Source organism: Hirundo rustica, chromosome 17, assembly GCF_015227805.2.
Source record: "Hirundo rustica isolate bHirRus1 chromosome 17, bHirRus1.pri.v3, whole genome shotgun sequence".
In the NCBI taxonomy this organism is placed as follows: Eukaryota; Metazoa; Chordata; class Aves; order Passeriformes; family Hirundinidae; genus Hirundo; species Hirundo rustica.
The window spans coordinates 3,193,324-3,211,794 of record NC_053466.1 but is presented as its reverse complement, the minus strand read 5'-3'; the positions used below and the strand labels follow the sequence as shown (position 1 = coordinate 3,211,794).

At 49.7% G+C, this 18,471-nt stretch overlaps 3 protein-coding genes across 4 annotated transcripts; all 3 read left to right on the top strand.

Annotated features, from left to right (window-relative positions):
- The first annotated feature begins 706 nt into the window (after positions 1–706).
- On the top strand, positions 707–9,423 carry VPS33A (VPS33A core subunit of CORVET and HOPS complexes). Its single transcript, XM_040080767.2, has 13 exons — positions 707–821; positions 918–983; positions 1,063–1,190; positions 1,671–1,860; positions 2,629–2,745; positions 3,115–3,289; positions 3,893–4,086; positions 5,718–5,844; positions 6,012–6,079; positions 6,564–6,701; positions 7,099–7,236; positions 7,397–7,565; positions 7,955–9,423. Exons 1-13 carry the CDS (start codon positions 720–722, stop codon positions 8,146–8,148), a joined length of 1,806 nt encoding a protein of 601 aa, XP_039936701.1. The 5' UTR covers positions 707–719; the 3' UTR covers positions 8,149–9,423.
- Positions 9,424–10,883: 1,460 nt separating this feature from the next.
- Positions 10,884–12,791, top strand: LOC131378673 (uncharacterized). The gene is made up of 2 exons (XM_058422868.1): positions 10,884–11,189; positions 12,307–12,791. Exon 2 carries the CDS (start codon positions 12,354–12,356, stop codon positions 12,486–12,488), a length of 135 nt encoding a protein of 44 aa, XP_058278851.1. The 5' UTR covers positions 10,884–11,189; positions 12,307–12,353; the 3' UTR covers positions 12,489–12,791.
- Positions 12,792–14,044: 1,253 nt separating this feature from the next.
- On the top strand, positions 14,045–17,920 carry DIABLO (diablo IAP-binding mitochondrial protein). Of its 2 annotated transcripts, none has more exons than XM_040080929.1 (6): positions 14,045–14,096; positions 14,790–14,904; positions 15,092–15,220; positions 16,104–16,214; positions 16,318–16,414; positions 17,303–17,920. In XM_040080929.1, exons 1-6 carry the CDS (start codon positions 14,050–14,052, stop codon positions 17,509–17,511), a joined length of 708 nt encoding a protein of 235 aa, XP_039936863.1. In that variant the 5' UTR covers positions 14,045–14,049; the 3' UTR covers positions 17,512–17,920. The 2 variants fall into 2 exon arrangements, with proteins under 2 accessions (XP_039936863.1, XP_039936862.1); XM_040080928.1 differs by having other exon boundaries at positions 15,089–15,220.
- The last annotated feature ends 551 nt before the right edge of the window (positions 17,921–18,471 follow it).

Genomic DNA, 18,471 nt, shown 5'->3' with positions numbered 1-18,471 from the left:
CTGGGAAGAGATCTCTGATATCACCAAGTGTGCGACTAAACACCACCTTGTCAGCACGACCAGGGTACTACTGAGTGCCACGTCCAGTCCTTACTTAAAATCTCCAGGGACGCTGACTCCACCGCCTCCCTGGGCAATATTTAATCAACCTTTTCAGTGGAGATTCCTCCTGATGTCCAACCTGAACCCCTTCTGGTGCAGCTTTAGGCCATTTTCTGTCCCTGTTCCCTGGGAGCAGAGCCTGAATTGTCCCCTCCTGTCAGGGAGCGGTGCAGAGCCAGAAGGTTCCCCTTGAGCCTCCTTTTCTCCAGGCTGAGCCCCTTCCCTTCCCTGGACACGCTCCAGCCCCTCACTGGCCTTCCTGAATGGGGGGCCCAGAAATGGACACAAGACTGCAGGTGTGGCCTCAGCAGTGCCCAGCGCAGGGGGGAAGCAGTTCCCTGGTGCCACACAGACAAACGCACACACGCACACGCACACACACACACGCACACGCACACACACACACGCACACACACACACACGTAACCGCGGGGGGGTACACAGACACACACACACACAGACACACACACACACACACACACGCACGTAACCGCGGTCACGCACCGGCGCTGCCGGTTCCCGGGCGCGGCCCCTGAGGCCCCGCCCCGCGGCCCCGCCCCGCGCTGTGTGCGGCTGCGCGGCCCCGCCCCGCGGTCACGTGCGCGGTCGGGGCGGCCATGGCGGCGCACCTGAGCTCGGGCCGGGTGAACCTGACGGCGCTGCGCGAGGCGGGGCGGCGCGAGCTGCGGGAATTCCTCGACAAGTGCGCGGGCTCCAAGGTGGGCACGGCGGGGCCGAGCGGGCAGCGCGGGCCGGGGCCGGGCGGGCTCCAGCCTGTGCCGTGCCCGCTCTGATCCCGCCGTCCCTTCCCGCAGGCCATCGTGTGGGACGAGTACCTGACCGGCCCCTTCGGGCTCATCGCGCAGTACTCGCTGCTCAAGGTAAGCGCCGCGGGGGCCGGGGGGAGGCGGCCGGGCCCCGGCGCTCCCGCACTCCGCTGACGGCCGTGCCTCTGCGCAGGAGCATGAGGTGGAGAAGATGTTCACGCTCAAGCCCGGCCGGCTGCCCCCGGCCGACGTCAAGAACATCATCTTCTTCGTCAGGCCCAAGCTGGAGCTGATGGACATCATCACGGACAACGTGCTCAGGTACCGCGGGCAGAGCGGCGCAGGGCGGGACGGCCGTGAGAAGGGACAGGTGTGGCCTGAATCACCGTGTGGTTTGTCACACCTGTGCAAGGAACGATGTGCAGACATCAGACTGCAGCACGGCCACTCTGCGGCTTAAGCGGGGGTGCGAGACACCCTGGGCAGGGGGACTTCACCTTGGCCGCGGTGCAGAGGGTGCGTTCCTCCCTGCGAGGATGTACACTCCTTCTAATTAGCTGGAATGAGTCATGCTTGGGTTGCTGTGCCTTTTGGGAACTGCAGGACAGGCACGTCCCCCCGCCCTGGTGTCAGAGCTGTGGCTGCACAAGGCTGGACCCTGACACACAAAAGCCAGGAGTCGGCAATAACCCAGTGCAGCGTTCCCGTTTTGTGTGGATCCAGTGCCCCCTGCCCGTGATCTGTGCTGCTCCCGTGTGCAGTGAGTGACCGTGTGCTGTGCTCCTGCTGTGCCTTTTGCAGGGAAGACAGAGGCCGCTCTCCGCAGAGAGATTTCCACATCCTGTTCGTGCCGCGCCGCAGCCTCCTGTGCGAGCAGTGGCTGAAGGAGCAGGGCGTGCTGGGCTCCTTCATCCACCGCGAGCAGTACAGCCTGGACCTGATCCCCTTCGACGGAGACCTGCTCTCCATGGAGTCTGAGAGCGCCTTCAAGGTGCGCACTCACCTCGTCCTCGAGGAAAACATGATGTGGTTTTGTGCTGGATGTTGGTGCTGGTGCAGCAGCCCTCAGAGGGTTTGTGAGCGACCTGCACAGCAAGGAGAGGCCTTGAGAGCAAACCTGGCTTGATCCTGAAACCCAAATTTCCCTGTGTGTTTTCACACTAAATGTTGAAGGAACAGTCACTACACCAAGCTGCATCCCGGTTCCTCCAGTTCAGCTCTTGTTGTTATTGTCACAAATGGAGCATTCCTGAGACCTAAAGCACTCGGCTGTCACAGGGAGCCAGCACGGTTTGCGTTCCTGCACAGCCGGGGAGCCGTGTGTGGTGGTTCTCACTGCACTGAGCTGCAGTGAGCATTAACAGCTGTCACATCCCAGCTGCATGTCCTGCGTTCCCAGAGTGCTGCATCCAAGGACAGGGCAGTTTGGGAGTTTTGTGACCCTCTGTCCTGTGTGTAGCCCAGAGGACGTGTCACAGCTTGCAGCTGTAATTAGGTGTTGGGTGCTCAGATTGGCCTAATTAGCAGGAGTGGGTTCTTCCAGTCACTTTCTTTTACTCCAACAAACTGGATTTGTGTTTGGAGTTCAAAAATATTAGTGTCTGGTCAGCAAAAAAAAATTATTTGATGTAGTGACAGCACAGATAATAAGGTCCATTTATGCTGACAGCCATAGTTTGTCCCCAGCCTGTGTCTCCTCTCAGCTGTTCACATGGACCCTGCTCTGCTGTGTTCCATCAGAATCCCTCTTGTTCTTTAGGAATGTTACCTGGAGAGCGACCAGACCAGTCTGTACCATGCTGCAAAGGGGCTGATGACGCTGCAGGCTCTCTACGGAACCATCCCGCAGATTTTTGGGAAAGGCGACTGTGCTCGGGTGAGGCTGAACAAATGCATCTTGTTCTTTGGAGCTGCCTTATGGAGTGTTTGGTAAAATGCACCTCTGGGGTTTTTTAATCCAGCCATGAAACACACATCCTTTTTGCTTCTCTCTGATCAATCTGTAGTTTAATTGGTATTTTTTGTGTTGAGGGAGCAGCTTGTGAATGCAATGTTTTGGCCATCGCTGTCTTGCTGAGCTGCAGAGAAGGACTTTTGTTTCCTCAGTCTCATCCTACCCCATGCATCAGCCAGTCTGTACCTCCTGCCACCCCCCTCCTTTCCAAGCACGTGCCTGCAGGGCTCAGAGGTCACATCCATCTGCTGTGGCCTGCACCATAACCAGAGCAATGTGATTTCCTTGCAGCACGTGGCCAACATGATGATCAGGATGAAGCGCGAGTTCCCTGGGAGCCAGAATTCCATTTTTCCTGTCTTTGATACCCTCCTGTTGCTGGACCGCAACGTGGACCTGCTGACCCCGCTGGCCACGCAGCTGACGTACGAGGGGCTGATAGATGAGATCTATGGCATTCAGAACAGTGAGTCCTGCAGGGAAGGGGCAGGTTTCCCGTGTTCTGGGGCAGGTTGCAGTGTGTTGGGTGGGTTTGTGCTTCAGTCCTAAGCTGGAGCCCATCAAGATCCACTCTGGCTCTTTTTGCCTGGGAAGAGGAGCCAGGTACAGTCTGTGGTTACTGAAGGGGCATCTGCTGGCGGGGTGCAGGCTCAGTGACGCGACAGGGAGTGTGTGAGTGGGAATGTTAGTGTGTGCCTTCAGCATCCATCCTGCCTGGATCACATGCCACACTCAGGGGACAGGGACAGTCTGTGAAATGGTATTTTCAGAATATGGGCTGTAATCCCTCCTGCTGGCCTGGACTGGCTGTTGGGCTGCCTCCTAGCCTCTCTGAAAGCAGGACAGCTGGCACTTGGGTTCTGTTGTTCTGATGTTTGTGTAGATCCCTGGCTGAGTGCAGGGAGACTCTCCTTAATTAACACACAGGCACTGAGTGGTTTGAGTGTTCATATTGCTTTGCTGCTCAGAGCTGTTTCCAGCTCAGGGGACACATTTCCACAGCCTGCCGGTCTTACTTCTGCTGGTGAAGTTCCAGTCCTTATAAGGTCTTTTTCTCTGCCTTTGGTAGCTTATGTGAAACTCCCTCCTGAGAAGTTTGCCCCGAAGAAGCAGGGTGAGGGCGGGAAAGATCTCCCCACGGAACCCAAGAAGCTCCAGCTGAACTCTGCGGAAGAGCTTTATGCCGAAATCCGAGACAAGAACTTCAACGCTGTGGGGTCAGTGCTGAGCAAGAAGGCCAAGATCATCTCAGCAGCCTTTGAGGTGAGGCCTGTGTCCAGCAGTGTATCAGATAATTCACAGTCTGTGTTCAGCAGGGCTGGGACTGGCAGCTCAAGCTGCTCCCACACTGTAATCCCCCATCCAGAGAAAAAACAGGAAGCTGTTCCAGTCTGTTCCCCTGCCCTGCGATGAGGTCAGCTCCACTTGGACTGTTCTGAGTAGGTGTTGGTCAGATCTCCTTTTCAGGAGCCTGCAGTGATGTGGATCCTCATTTCTCCCCACATCTCTATTCTGGGGCTTTCCCTCTGCTCAGAGCTTGCCTAATCCAGCCTTGTGCTGTGTGAGCCCATAGATCCTGTAATAGGAACTGCTCTCTTCAGTCTGCAAGAAGCCAAAGGTGATTTTTAGTGTGCTGATCAATTCCTCTTGGCTGTTCTTGTTACCTGTCCACTGAAAGGTCTTTTCCCCTTAAGGGTGCAGAGAAAAAGCTTTAGGCAATAAAACACCAGAATGTACTTTCACAAAGTATTATGGCTGGCATCAAAACAACATAAATGTGTAAAAGAAAAGACAGTTGGCTTGCAGGAGGTTTGAACTGTAAATTCATGCTCGTGTATCATCTCAGACAGCTTTGGAGAGCCGTGTAGGGCACGTTTGTGGTTTTGTTGAAAACATCCTGTGGATGATTCATAAACTGAGATCCCATATCTCATTTTTTTAACCTCATGGGGACTCTTGAGAACTTGTTTCACTTTTTGATCTTATTTCCTTGGGAGGGGGCTTTTTTAGCCTCTTAACTTCTGCCACATCTAAGATGAGGCAGTGGTACCTTAACTGAAATACTGAGTGCTCAGCCTCATCCCCCAGTGCAGCTCTGCTTCTGCACTATTAGTGCTGGAGGTGCTAAAGATGGATTGTTTGTACTGCTTGTTAAAAAAAGAGAATTCTAAGAAATTGTCAGCAGTAATAGGTGATAATGAAACAGCAGCATATTGGCAGCAGAGGACTTCTTCAATCACAGGCTCCATCATGACTCTCCTGCCTGCACTTGCCCATTTAAATCCTTCACATATGAGTCAAATTATTACTATTTTTATTCCAAGTTGCAGCAAGAGGCAAGTAGCCCAAATGCAGTGCAGACCTTTGGAGCTGAGCTCTGCATGGTGCTTCAGCACATCCTCCCTCAAAACCTGGCACGCTGTTGCCACCAAGCAGAGTGAATGGCAGACCCTGCCTGCCCAATTCTCAGCACCTTTCACTCCTGCTCCAAGGGGAGATGTTCCCCAGCTCTGACAGCATTGACCTAGAGCTCCCTGTCAGCCAGCAAAGTAATTCCTCTTTGTGTGAAAAAGGGAGTTTTTCCCTGGTAGGGAAGTTGAGGAGCAGCTAGTGATGGCTGGAGTTAGACAAATGTGGATAAAACGGAATATAACAGGATAATGGAAAATAACAGTCTAATGATCCTGCTGTATTACGTGCTGCCTCTCCCCATAATCCAAGTGCTGTTACAGGTAATGCTGTGACTTCAGTGTAAGCATCTAAAGCTCTTTGTGTAAAAGGCTTTGTATCTCTAACTCCCTGCAGGGAGTGCAGTAAAAATTATTCATGATAAAATGATCTGGTTGGTGTTAGTAACATGAACAAGGCCTAACCCAAGTAATGGATTTCTTCAGGAAAGGCACCACGCCAAGACTGTTGGAGAGATTAAGCAGTTTGTGTCCCAGCTGCCTCACATGCAGGCGGCGAGGAGCTCGCTGGCAAACCACACCTCCATCGCAGAGCTCATCAAAGACATCACCAGTGAGTAGGAACAATTTCAATCCAGCAGGATGCCAGATAACTTGATGGACATCACTCAGCCTGGCAAAAACTGGCTTTGCTCCATCCAGTGCATCTCTGCTGAAGTGTTTAATGTAAAGCATAAGCTTTCAGTTGCTGCTGTATTGATTTTCATTCTTTTCCCAAAGCATCTGAAGATTTCTTTGATAATTTAACAGTGGAACAAGAGTTCATGTCTGGAATAGACACAGACAAGGTAAGTAGATAATGGCAGTTAGCCACTTTTATATTTTCTAAAAACTTTTTTTTTTCTCCTTTTTTTTTTTTTTCCTTCCTTTTTTTCTTTTGTTTTGTTTTGAGAGTGGAGGCATCTGATCTAGATGATGTTCAGTGAAATGGATCTCTGAGTCATCTGTGCCTGTGCACAGCTGGGGTGCTTGACCTGTCCTGGGGCACGCCATGCTCTGAGGGATCAGTGAAACATAGAAGATGGTTAATAGGAATTTTTCAGTGCATCAGGCAAAGTCTGGCTACTGAGCGAGGAGCTGACATGCTCTAGGGGGAGCCCAGGTGGACCCAGTGCTGGGTCACTGTTTTACAGATGGTCCTGAGCTGCCTGGAGAGTAGCTGCTCCTCTTTCTTGCTGTTTTGGAGATCCAGGCGAACCAGATCTTTCTTTCCAGGTCTGATGGGCACTTTAACATTTCTTTAAATAACCACTTGTGTGTTTTATTTAATAGGTTAACAATTATATTGAAGACTGCATAGCTCAAAAACATCCATTAATCAAGATCTTGCGTCTCGTTTGCTTGCAATCCGTGTGCAATAGTGGGCTGAAGCAGAAGGTTCTGGACCATTACAAAAGAGAGATTCTCCAGGTGGGGCTCTGACATTTGCAGGAATAAATTCCTGAGAAAATCCACATCATATCTTCAGCTCTACACTTCAACTCTAGACAGATACATCTTATTCAGACACACTGAATAATGTGCACAGAGCCCTGGGTCTCTGTTTGGGCTGATACTTGTGAGGTGGGGGTGTGTGCGTGTGTGTGTGTGTTGTTACAACAAGTAGATACAGAAGTTTATATCACTTTTTACTCTTATGATTTAAACATTCTAAATTGGATATACTCTAGAGAAATCTTACCCAAAATGCTTTTTTTAAACAAACATTTTTTTAAGCAAACCTCTTTGCCTTTTTTTTTTTTTCCTGTTTTAAACACTGGTCATAGGTTATTGCCACGTTACTAAAGGTTATTTCTTCATATTGCAGACATATGGCTATGAACATATATTGACCTTAAACAACTTGGAAAAGGCTGGACTGCTGAAACCCCAGACAGGTGGCAGGAATAACTACCCAACCATCAGGAAAACGCTGCGCCTGTGGATGGATGATGTTAATGAGCAGGTAAACAGGCGCCTCAGCAGCAAACATTCCCTTTAACTCCAGAATTCTGTGCACCAGGAAAACCTCCTTTTTTATTCAGTGTTATTGATTTCTTTGAGGCTATTTTGCAGCGTGAGGTAGCACTGACCTGCTGCTCTCTGCCTGTCTCTGTGTCCCCCAGAACCCCAATGACATCTCGTACGTGTACAGCGGCTACGCCCCGCTGAGCGTGCGCCTGGCCCAGCTGCTGGCCCGGCCGGGCTGGCGCAGCATCGAGGAGGTTTTGAAGATGCTGCCAGGGCCCCATTTTGAGGAGAGGCAGCAGCTCCCTACAGGACTGCAGAAAAAGCGTAAGTTTGGCTTTGTTTTCGCGTGATTTACAGGAAAAGATGTCTCTCTGAGCAGGGAGTGAGGCAAACTGAAATCAGGGCAGGCAGAGTCTGGGTCTCTGTCTCATCTCCCTGTCCCACAGCAATGTTAGATTGACCTAACCCTCCTTTGACAAATGGTTTAACTTCTCGTCAGAGCACTAAAATAAACCGTATGCTTATACTGTGATTTTAATAAGTAATGTTATGTGAAAGAGGGTCAACATCCTGTAGCAACTCCAGAGCTGGGAGCAGACTGGATTTCTGTGTCCCAGCCTCCAGTTCAGGTCATTTGAGTTTGACTGACAGTTGATGCAGGGGAGCTGTAAAAATCAAACCGAACCAACCTGGAGCTGTTTTGTGAACCCCAGGTCAGCACGGTGAGAACAGAGTGACCCTGGTGTTCTTCCTGGGGGGTGTGACGTACGCAGAAATCGCCGCGCTGCGATTTCTGTCCCAGATGGAGGATGGAGGCACAGAGTACATCATTGCCACTACAAAACTGATCAACGGGACGACCTGGATCAAATCCTTGATGGAAAAACTGGAGCCTGCCCCGTTCTAGGGTGTGTGCTGAGAGACAGTAAATGTGAGAGGCCCTGTGTAACACAGGCACGTCAGCTGCTGGTCCTGGCACGGCTGAGCCGCTGGGGAGACACGGCAGTGAAGGAAGCTCTCCTGGGACCAGCTCGTGAGCAGTTACCCTCATCCTTTCTGCACTTGTGTTCCAGCTGTCTGTGGAACTTCCAGGCAGACAAGCAGGGTTGGGAGGCAGTAGTGATAAACAGTGGGAAAGAGAGAAATCCCTGCTCATGGTCTGACCTGGCAGCCAAGCGCTAGGGCAGCAGGAATGGGCCCTGGTCCTCTTTGGCAAATTGGTTCTTTTTTTTCCTTTCAGTTTAGTTTTGGTGGGAGATGAGATTTCTTTTTACCCTTCTAAGGTGCTGAAGAGGCAGGATGTTTTCTATTCCCGACTTCATACCAGTATTCCCAGACTGTCTCCGATGCCTGATCCATTCCATGGATGCACTGGCTGTGTCAGTCACAGATTTGTACACAGCTGTACCTGTGATCCTTGAGCCTTTTACTTCACTTGTCCCCTGAAGGGATTGCTGTGAGGTGACTTCTTTGTCCTAAGTACACCCACCTGACTCTGGAAAGCTCCTCCAGAGCATGAATGACATCAGTGTGTCCTGAGGTTGTGCTGAAGACACACAAACACTCCCTGTGTGGGGGCCAAAAATAGCAAGAGCAGGGACCCAGTAAACAGTGGGTTTAAAACAGACACCTTTTTCACCCTCCTGTTCAGGTTATAAACTGTGGTACTTGCTGTCACAAGCTGTTGCAGAGCTCAAACCTATAAAATGGATTTTTCCATGGGCTTGGTGGCTGTGCCCGTGGTGTGCAAGAGGCAGTGCCTGGCTCCAGAGCTGGAAGGCAGAGCAGGGTCCTTGGTGCTGCCTGTGCTGCTGCTGGGCACTGTCTGTCCTCACAGCCCCTGGGGACTCTTTCACACTGCAGTTCACTCTTAAAGACAGCTGAAAAAAAAGCCCACTCCTCACCTTACATCACTCTCTTAGCAAACATTTCTGCCTTACTTATCATGTGTAATACATCCCAATAAATCCCTTTATTTTTCCAAGCTCTCACAGGTGTGACTGTGGGTTTTGGTCTGTTGTTTTATTTTCTGAGTTCTGCCAAGTCAGACCCTCCACGGAGCCCCTCTATCTGTTTAACTCCAGCTGACTTATTAGAATAAAATAAAGATTTATTTCATCTTTATTTGGAAGCGTTTGCACTCTCTCTGTAGAATACAAAAATAAACAAAATAAAACCCTGCACTGTGGTAGCTGTATCCTTGTCTCCCTGTCCCAGGATAACAGTTACTTATGTTGAAACGATTTTTCTAAAACACAGGTTTTTTTAATTAAGGCACATGCAAAATTTCCTTCTGTTCTACCTATCATACCATATTAGAAGTGTTTGTGGGATTTCTTACCTTTTGATGGAAAATATCACTTCAGTCATTTCAGTTTCTACTTCAGATGGGGAAACAACTTGTAGACAGACTTAACAAAAAACAAGCTCAAACTTCAATGAGTGCAAGAAGAGCAAATATGGATTGTTTGCTCTGCAAGTTCCACTAAAGTAGCTAATTTCAGGGTATTTAAAAGGAAACCTGAATTAGGTTTGCATCAAAAATTAGATGTTACTGTGCAGAGAAAAACAAATTGACTCAGAGCAACAGAGTGTCCTTGGGTTGGTCTTGAGGGTCTTTGTAGTACCACAATGTCCAGATTTTTTTTTTTTTTTTATTCTTAGCAGTTGAACTAATCCCAAGGAAATAACTGACCAGGCTGGTTTCTGAGCTAAGGTCCTGCTGTGCAAAAGGTGAATAAAGGAAAACAAAGACTAGCTCACCTTCCCCCTGGCCAGCAATTAACCCAGGCAAAACTTTTTTTGATTAGAGTTTACAGCAGACACTTGGTAAACTCTGAATTCATCACCAACATTGCTGCCTATTTTTTTTGCATCCTGCACCAGCACTGAGCTAGAACCGTGTAAGCACTCCACCTAGACAAGCCTCTTCCTGGCACTATTCAACAACAAAATAAAAGCTATCCTGATGCTGATCAATTCCCTGGAGGAGCAATTACTATTTAACAGGCTTCCTGGGCAGCTGATGATGTTCTGTGTCTGTCCAAGGCCCTGCTGACCATGTGGGTAATAATTCGATAACAAGAGAACCTAATTAAATTAAGGGACCATTTTCTACATCATAATATCTTTGTAGGTAAGAGATTTGATTTGCAGTACATAATCTTCCTTCTCTCTGCTGTCTGCATTACTAAAAAAAAAAGAAATAATATATTACCCAACCTCTGCCCCAAAAGACTTTTACTTTTCATACAACATTATCAGAAGCAATTTTGCTAAGAATAAACAGCTGCTCCCTCCTCCCCTCCCTGCAAAGGAGCTGCAGCCCTTGAGCTCCAAAGGCTGGGATGACTCCTTGGGAGGGAGGGTAAGGGTGACGCTACAGCAGTGACCTGGGCACAGCGCAGGAATTAGGCTGCCTTCAGCCCTCACTGACTTCTGGTAAAAAATCCTGGCTCAGCCTGCACAGTCCCACCCTGGGGATGAGCCCCAGCTCTGTGTGAGCATCCTCCTCCCCAAGTGGCTCACAGAGCACAAGGCACTCAGGGAACAGAGCAAGAGGCACTGCAGCCCTGGAGATAACAGAACAAAACGTGTGAGGTGACACAACGTTTTGTTAGAGGCAAAGCCCCACATCTCAACAAATGCAGGTTCTGATCTGGTGACTCCAAGCCCTGGCACTGGAAGTCTGGAAATGCTGTTGCCAAAAGCCCTCCAGGCGAAGGGGAGTGTTTGGCTGCTCCGAGCACCACGGCGCTGTCGGATCATAACCGGTGCTGACCACACCTAGAGCTCAGTCCTCGTGTGGGCTGAACACAACACTCTGCTCCTGCTCCCGGACCACGGCGGGATCAGCCTACGGCACGAACCCCCTGCAAAAGGGACAGCTGCCCAACAAAACTAGGGAGAAACACGAACTTGCCGAAGTAGAGCCCGTCATCTGCCTGGGTAAGTTTGTTTCTTTATCAGCAGCTTTCTAGATAACCAGAAATCTCGCATAGCCTATGGACAGAAAACTGTAACGCTCTGAACAACAGAGAAACAACAGCTGGTTTAAAAATGCTGTAACTCCTGTACTGTATACATGTACCTGAGCTTGGAATGGAATGGCTGAACTTATTAACACCAAAATGTGAATTCTTTATCACAAGAGCTCTTTAAAAAACATTCTAAGCAGCAGGACAGGAATTCGGTTTAGTTTATCTGGCTTTAGGCTGTTCAGAAGAGAAATAATCCTTCTGGGTCAGTTTTTATCCTAAGTCTGATTTTAAACTCCCTTTTTTGTGCTTGAACAAGAGTGTCAATATTGTTGATCAAGCACAGTTGCGATCAAAATTTAAAAGAACACATAAATTGAAGACATAAGAGAATTTTTTAGGCTTCAAATCTAAGAAGCCAGTTATTTTAGGGAAAATGTTCAGATTTAATTTAAACTAACGAATGAGCAATCCCTTCCAAAGCAATGTGCACCTATGACTATACAATACTGCTAGAAGATGAATTCTAAGGCATCTTATCCCATGTCTCCCATTTAACGGTTATTTTTAACGCAAGATATAAATATTTGCCTGTGCAAACTTGTATTTAAGCCTCGGTTTTCGTCATTCTTAAACAAAAGGCTCAGTTTGTGCCAGTAGCTCCATTAGATGCAATTACAGAATTAAATATTAATGGTGGCTTCCTTGGAGGAATTGACCACTTTGATCAGAACACGCTGTTGGTAATGCACCACCAGCAGCCGCTCTGATCCTGCCGCTTCCTGGACGCACAACCACAGCCCCAGGAGAGAAATTCCAGGAGCCAGCTGCACTCTGTAATAGCCCCCAGCCTCACCCCTATGGCCGTGCCCACTGCCTGTGTCTGTATTTCCATCTGCTTCCTTACCAGTCCTGATCTGTAGAGCTTGATCAGATCCCAAACTCTCTTCCAACACCTCGGCAAGGACTCTGAACAGGCCCACACCAGTCACTAAACAACCTTCCAGGTGAATCCTGAGCACAGGATTTCTCCCCATGGCAGGGTGGTGTCCCTGCTGCGAACACTCACCTTGTTCCTCTGCTTCCAGGCCGAGGAGGAGCAGGGAGCAGCCAGCCCCAGGGAGCCGGGAGAGCCATGCCGGACTCCTTCGCCATCCACTTCCTCAAGGTGCTGCGGGAGCTGCTGGCCTTCGTGCTGTTCAGCTACACGGTGCTGCTCGGGGCGCTGCTGCTGGCCGGCTGGACCACCTATTTCCTGGTGCTTAAATGAGGGCTCAGCCCCTGCTCCTGCTCCCACGGGCTTTCCACAGGCACCCGGCTCCACGGCGCAGCTCCGCACTCGGGATGAAGGCCCCTTCCCCCTGCGCTCAACCCACGAGGGCTTTGCGCTGTCGCAGCCTCATCGCGGTCTTATTTTCCTGTGTGAAAACAATAAAGGTTAAAAGAAGAGCTATCCCCTTGCATGCACTTTACAGATCCTTGTGGCTCTCGCAGATTCTTTGTGCCTCCTGTTCCCTGAACTATTTAAAAGCCTCCCAGCAGTTTTCTCCTGAGATTCCCACTCTGCCGAGCGCAGCACAGGGATGCAACACCACTCCAACATCTCAATAAACAAGTCCTGCCTTGTCCTACTCTGCCTCATTAAGGGTGTGAAGGCAGACGCACAGAAATTACTTGTAATTTGTTTTAGAAGTCCTGGGAAAAGACATTTCAAATCACCACAAGGTTCCCCTCTCTGTACAGTTTTACGAGGTACAGGGGTGTTACCTGGTGCTCTCAGGTGCGCCAGGCTTTTGAATAAATGTTTAAAGCATGGAGATAGATGAAGAATGTGTGATACAGCACTGCCTCAGTAAAGTAACCTGTGCTGACTAAGTCTCTAAAAACAGGAGAGAGAACAGGAATTCCTGCTATAACTAAAAATAATCGATTTAATTGATCAAGGCCGTTTTGTGTGGAATTGCAAGGGAAACCTTTGCTGGAGAAGTGGAGATTATCACTAGCATGGAACTACCCAACGTCAAAGCAGTATCGTGTACTTTAGAAAAATAAAGATGAATTAAATCAGGGCTGTGAGAAGCACTGGTGTCCCTGAGTTGGTGGTCACAATCTGTCCCTGCTGGAATTCCATTTTACACAATGGAGCTAGTTTCAGCACAGATGCAAAGTTGGGTTTTTTAGTTCCTTCCTTATCTTGGGGGTTCTGCCCAATGTCCTTGTGGCCTGTAAGTTCCACACGCCTTTTGTCCAAATTCTTCCCAAGCTTTGTTCACCTTTCCTGGCTGTAATGTCACTGAAACACATCAAGCCCTAAACTTTATCAAGGCAATTCCACCACCAAGTAATTTGGTTTTCCAACACCTGGACATCCCCCAAAGCTTGTTGGCTGCTCTGTTTCATGGACTAAATATTCTTTTCATCAGGCTCGAAAGCTACAAGATCAGAAACCAAAGAAAAGCCCCTTACACATCCCACATTTTGTAACAATTAGGCAAGACCCTATTTCATAACCTCCATCTCATTCCCAGCAACTGGGCAAATTGTTGCCTATTTCTGACCCTTGCGACGTTGGGCATCCCGGCGAAACACAGCGGAGGCGTCTCCCAACGCCACTTGGGCTCCACAGGGCCGTGAGGGCGGAGGGGACGCGGGGACATCCCTGGGGACATCTCTCGCTCCCCGTCCCCTCAGGCTCCCGCCACTGCCCTCACGGCCCCGCGCGCCCCTCCGCGAGCCGCTCTGCGCTCGCGCCGCGCTCGGCCCCGCCCACGCCGCCACACCCCCGCAGGTGCGCGCCGTGACGTCACTTCCCGCGCGCGGGGCGGGCCAAGATGGCGGCGGGCGGGCGGTGGCTGCGGAGCTGCTGCTCCGTGCTCAGGTACCGCGGCGGGCCGGGGGGAGAGGCTGAGGGGGAGACGCGCTGCCCGCACTGCGCTCCCCACCCGCGGGCTGTGGGTAGAAGAGCACGCGGGAACGAAAGAAGGAAAACCGACCGGTTGTTTTCATTAAATTGCTGTAGAACAACAAAAAAAAAAGAGATTCTCATTGCTGTGTGCTTCTGTTTTTTCGCTCGAGTATTTCCGTGATAGATCCTGGCCCCAGGGCGTTTGCACAGCTTGGGCTGTAAATAAAACTGGCCACAGAGACCCAAGTGTCGCTGGATTGTAACAAATTTCACATTGTAACAAACTGTCACATTCAGATGTGACAGAGGTCACATTTCTCACCTGCGTGTACCACACCCCACTTTAAAGCATGTTTTTTAACCTATTTTCCAGTATTACTGATTATCAGCATTGTGCTGGTACCAGCTAACATACATTTTCTCCCTGGAAGTATTAATAATGCACTAGTTACTGTGCTTGACTTTTCTGCACTTAAAATTAAACAATCATACGAAATTTTAATCAAACTTACTCATTCACTGTCACACAGCTGTATCATAGAAGTCTGGCATAGATAGACAGGTTCCCCTCGAACATCTTGGGGGTGTTCTCCTCCTCTTTGCTCCCTATTTCCCACCGCGCACAGGGACGTTTCTGCTGCTAAACTTTGCCTTTTGCTTTTCCAGACGCAGCTTCCCAGTCCTGGCCAGCGTCCGGCAGCGAGGCCTGGCGGGCAGGAGCGGGCGGTGGCACCAGGCCGTGGGGCTGGGGGTGGCCCTGTGCGCCGTCCCCGTCGTGGAGGTACCCCCAGCACCCCCTCCTCGCGCCGGCTTAACCCCAAACCCGCCCGTTCCTCCCGGTTCTCCCGCTGGGGCTGCATCCTCAGGGAGAGCCTGTGCAGCCTCGCAGCTTTTCCCTCACCTTGGCGTTTGAGCGGTGTCCGCAGGGAGGGCGAGGAAGGTCACGCGGGTGTCTTGTGTTGCAGCAGCAGAGCTCGGGGTCCCTCAGCAACGACGCCCTGATCAGAAGAGCCGTGTCCCTGGTGACAGACAGCACGGCCACGCTGCTCTCCCAGACCACCTACGCGCTGATCGAGGCGCTCACCGAGTACACCAAGGTGACCTCAGGGGTCTCGGGGTGGCACGAGCCGCTGCTGGCAGTGCCAGCTGCTCTGGCACTGACTACACCTCTTAAACCACACTCAAAACAGGGTTTGCAAAATTCATGTCACCAAAGAGGTGTGGGGGGTTGAAGATGTCGGGTCCCTCGGGAGCCATGGGGTCACTGTTCTACAGCAGATGTGGAAGTTACTTTTATCTTTGTTAAACTGTTGCTTTTGGGTTAAAATTAGATAATCCCAGAGTGGGTTGGGTTGGAAGGACCTTAAAGCTCATCCAGTTCCATGGGCAGGAGCACCTTTCGCTATCCCAGGTTGCTCCAAGCCCCATCCAGCCTGGCCTTGGATGTTTCCAGGGATCCAAGGGCAGCCACAGCTTCTCTGGGCACCCTGTGCCAGGGCCTCAACACCCTCACAGCCAAGAATTTTCCTCTGACACCCCATCCAACCCTTTTTCAGCGTGAGTCCATTCCTCTTGTCCTGTCATTCCATGCTCTTGAAAGAAGTCCCTCTTTTTACTTGGGCAGAATGACCCTGGAACTCAGAACTGGGGCTGAAGGAACTCCTAACAGTTATTTATATTACCTGTGTACTGAGTTCTCTGTTCTTGAGCATTTTATTGCTCTTCTCAGCCTTTCTAAAGCCATGAACTGAGCTCCATCAGAAGAATGGCATGAGCCATACTGAAGACTGAAATGAGACACATTTTTAATTTTGCAAATAAAGTGCCAGTTTGAGTAAAGTATTTGCATTCCAGTTCCCATCCTTGTCAGTACATCAAGTGTATGAGGGGTAATTTTGCTAATTAACACCAGGTAACACTGAGACAACACCAGAGCTGTGCAGGTAACCGTGGTAACTGTGTAAGACAATTCCTTCACAGGCAGTTTATACCCTGGTGTCTCTCTACAAGCAATACTCAAATCTCCTTGGGAAGATGGACTCGGAAGAGGTGGATGCAGTCTGGCAGGTGGTCATAGGAGCCAGAGTGGATGTAAGCAAACCAACCTCCCTCACCATCTGCCTCTCCAGCCCTGCTCTCCTCAGGAGAGCTCTCAGGTCTGGTAGACCTTGTTGATTCTTTTTCCTGCTCCTAGATGACCACCAAGCAGCAGGAATACCTCAGGCTGGAATCCAGCTGGATGACAGCGCTGCGGCTGTCGGAGATGGCGGCAGAGGCCGCCTATCAGTCAGGTGAGCACAAGCAGCAGCACCACTGCCCTTTTCCCTCTCTCAGCACAGTTCAGACGCACAATGTACATTCAGTTAGCACCACAACTGACAGCTGGTGCCTGGTTTTTAGAGGTGCTGAGCACGTACATTCTGGTTTTGGCTGTAGGTGCGTTCCGAGAACTAGGCCTGGAAACTTCACATGTGGTTTAGGTCAAGACTAACCACGGCCAAAAAATGTTTGAGGGAAGAGTTCAGTTATTTTTAAAGGCTCAAACACAGTCCTGGTAGCCATAGAACCAAGGCTGCCTGTGAGTCCAGTAGGGCTTTCCAGCTGGATTTAGTTATATTAAAAAAGGAAAAGATACTAATTTTGGTTTTTTCTCCCTGGAGAGATTTGAGAACTCTGAGACTGAGTTATGGACTGGTTTGTGGTAAATGGGCAAAGTTCCTTGAGTGGAGAAGGGAGGGAAAGCAGTGAATATACAGAGACACCCTAATTCTGTACGTGCCTGGAACAGACCCAGAAATCCGTGGGAGCATGGGAGGAGAATGGTGGGAATTCAGCAGTGCCACAGGTATTCCCACTGCTGTAGGTGCCAGGATGGGACAAAGACTGAAAGGTTCTGGCACACAAGGACTGGGCTGGGCTTAGCTCTCAAACCCACTGGCACAAGGTGATCACTCCTCTCCAACTCCAGCTGTATCCCACTGGGATGGGAGGATTCAGGGGAGCAGTGACATCTCAAAGCAGACAAAAGGTTTGAGCTAAATAAACAGTAAATGCATTGAGCATTAATACAGCCCGAGAGCCAGCACAGCACAGCAAAGCAGATGACAATCCCACCCACTTCCTCAGCTGAAGGTTTGCCCAGTGCTCCTCTAAGCCAGTGTGTCAATCCTTCCCCCCAGGTGCAGACCAGGCCTCGGTGACAGCCCGCAGCCACATCCAGGTGGTGAAGTCCCAGGTGCAGGAGGTGCGGCTGCTGTCCCAGAAAGCAGAGACCAAATTAGCTGAAGCTCAGACGGAGGAGCTCATAAAAAAACAAGGAGAGAACTCTTCGTTGCCACAGGGTGTTTCAGGAAATACAGACGATGACCCTTACCTTCGGGAGGACTGAACAGAACTGAACTCTCGGGGTCGATCACAAATCGAACAGTCCCAAGCTCTCAAGTGTGGGATAGTGTAAAACTGCTGAAATAAGCCTGTGATTCCATTTCCCCCCCTCCCAAAAATGATTGCTTTACAAATCAAGTATTTGGAAGGCCTCAATTTTGTTTGTAACTTACCTTGTTTGTAATACTTTTGGATTCATTTATTTAAATGTTTATCTATGCAAATGTGAAGACTGTTATCAGGGATGGCCTGGTGGTAATTGTGTCTCTGCTTGGAGGCTCCTGCTGCTCCCTCGGTGTGTTTGTGGGAGCTCATTAGGGATCAGCCAGAGAAGTGTATTTAAAAATCCTTGTTTTTAACCTGTGAGGTAAATGATGTCTGTGAGGAGATGGCTTTATTAAACTGCAAAAGCAGCTCGTTGTGGGTGTGTCCATTTGGGGAAGAGATTAGGCCCTGCTTTCTATTTGAATTTAAAAGTTTTTAACCTCTGAGCCCACAGTTGCACCAAATTACACTGAACTGCAGTCATTGGAAATATTTGCTCTGGAGCTGAGAACTTCCCATAGAGTCACCCAGGCTCTTGGTGCAGTTTTGTTCAGCACAGCAACTTATTTCACCCAGAGTCACCTCTGGGGGAGGTTCCCCAGGAAGCAAAGGGGAGATTACATTTTCGAGATACTGTAGCTATAAACAAAATTGTTTTGGCAGCTGCTATGTACTGTTCTACAAAGCCCTGAGCAAAAGAGAGTTTTACATATTTGAGTGCTTCCCAGTGCAAGTTTCAGGAAATAATCTTAATTATTTCTTTCACAAGCTTAATGTTTCACTGCAGGTTTCAAAAACCACAGGTGTCTTTTCACTGTGTTCGTTTCCTAACTTGACAGTTGCTGTGAACTTTGCTTTGTAGAACAGCATCCACTAGAACTTTATCACTGATGATTTGAAGCAGTTAATCCCCATCTGC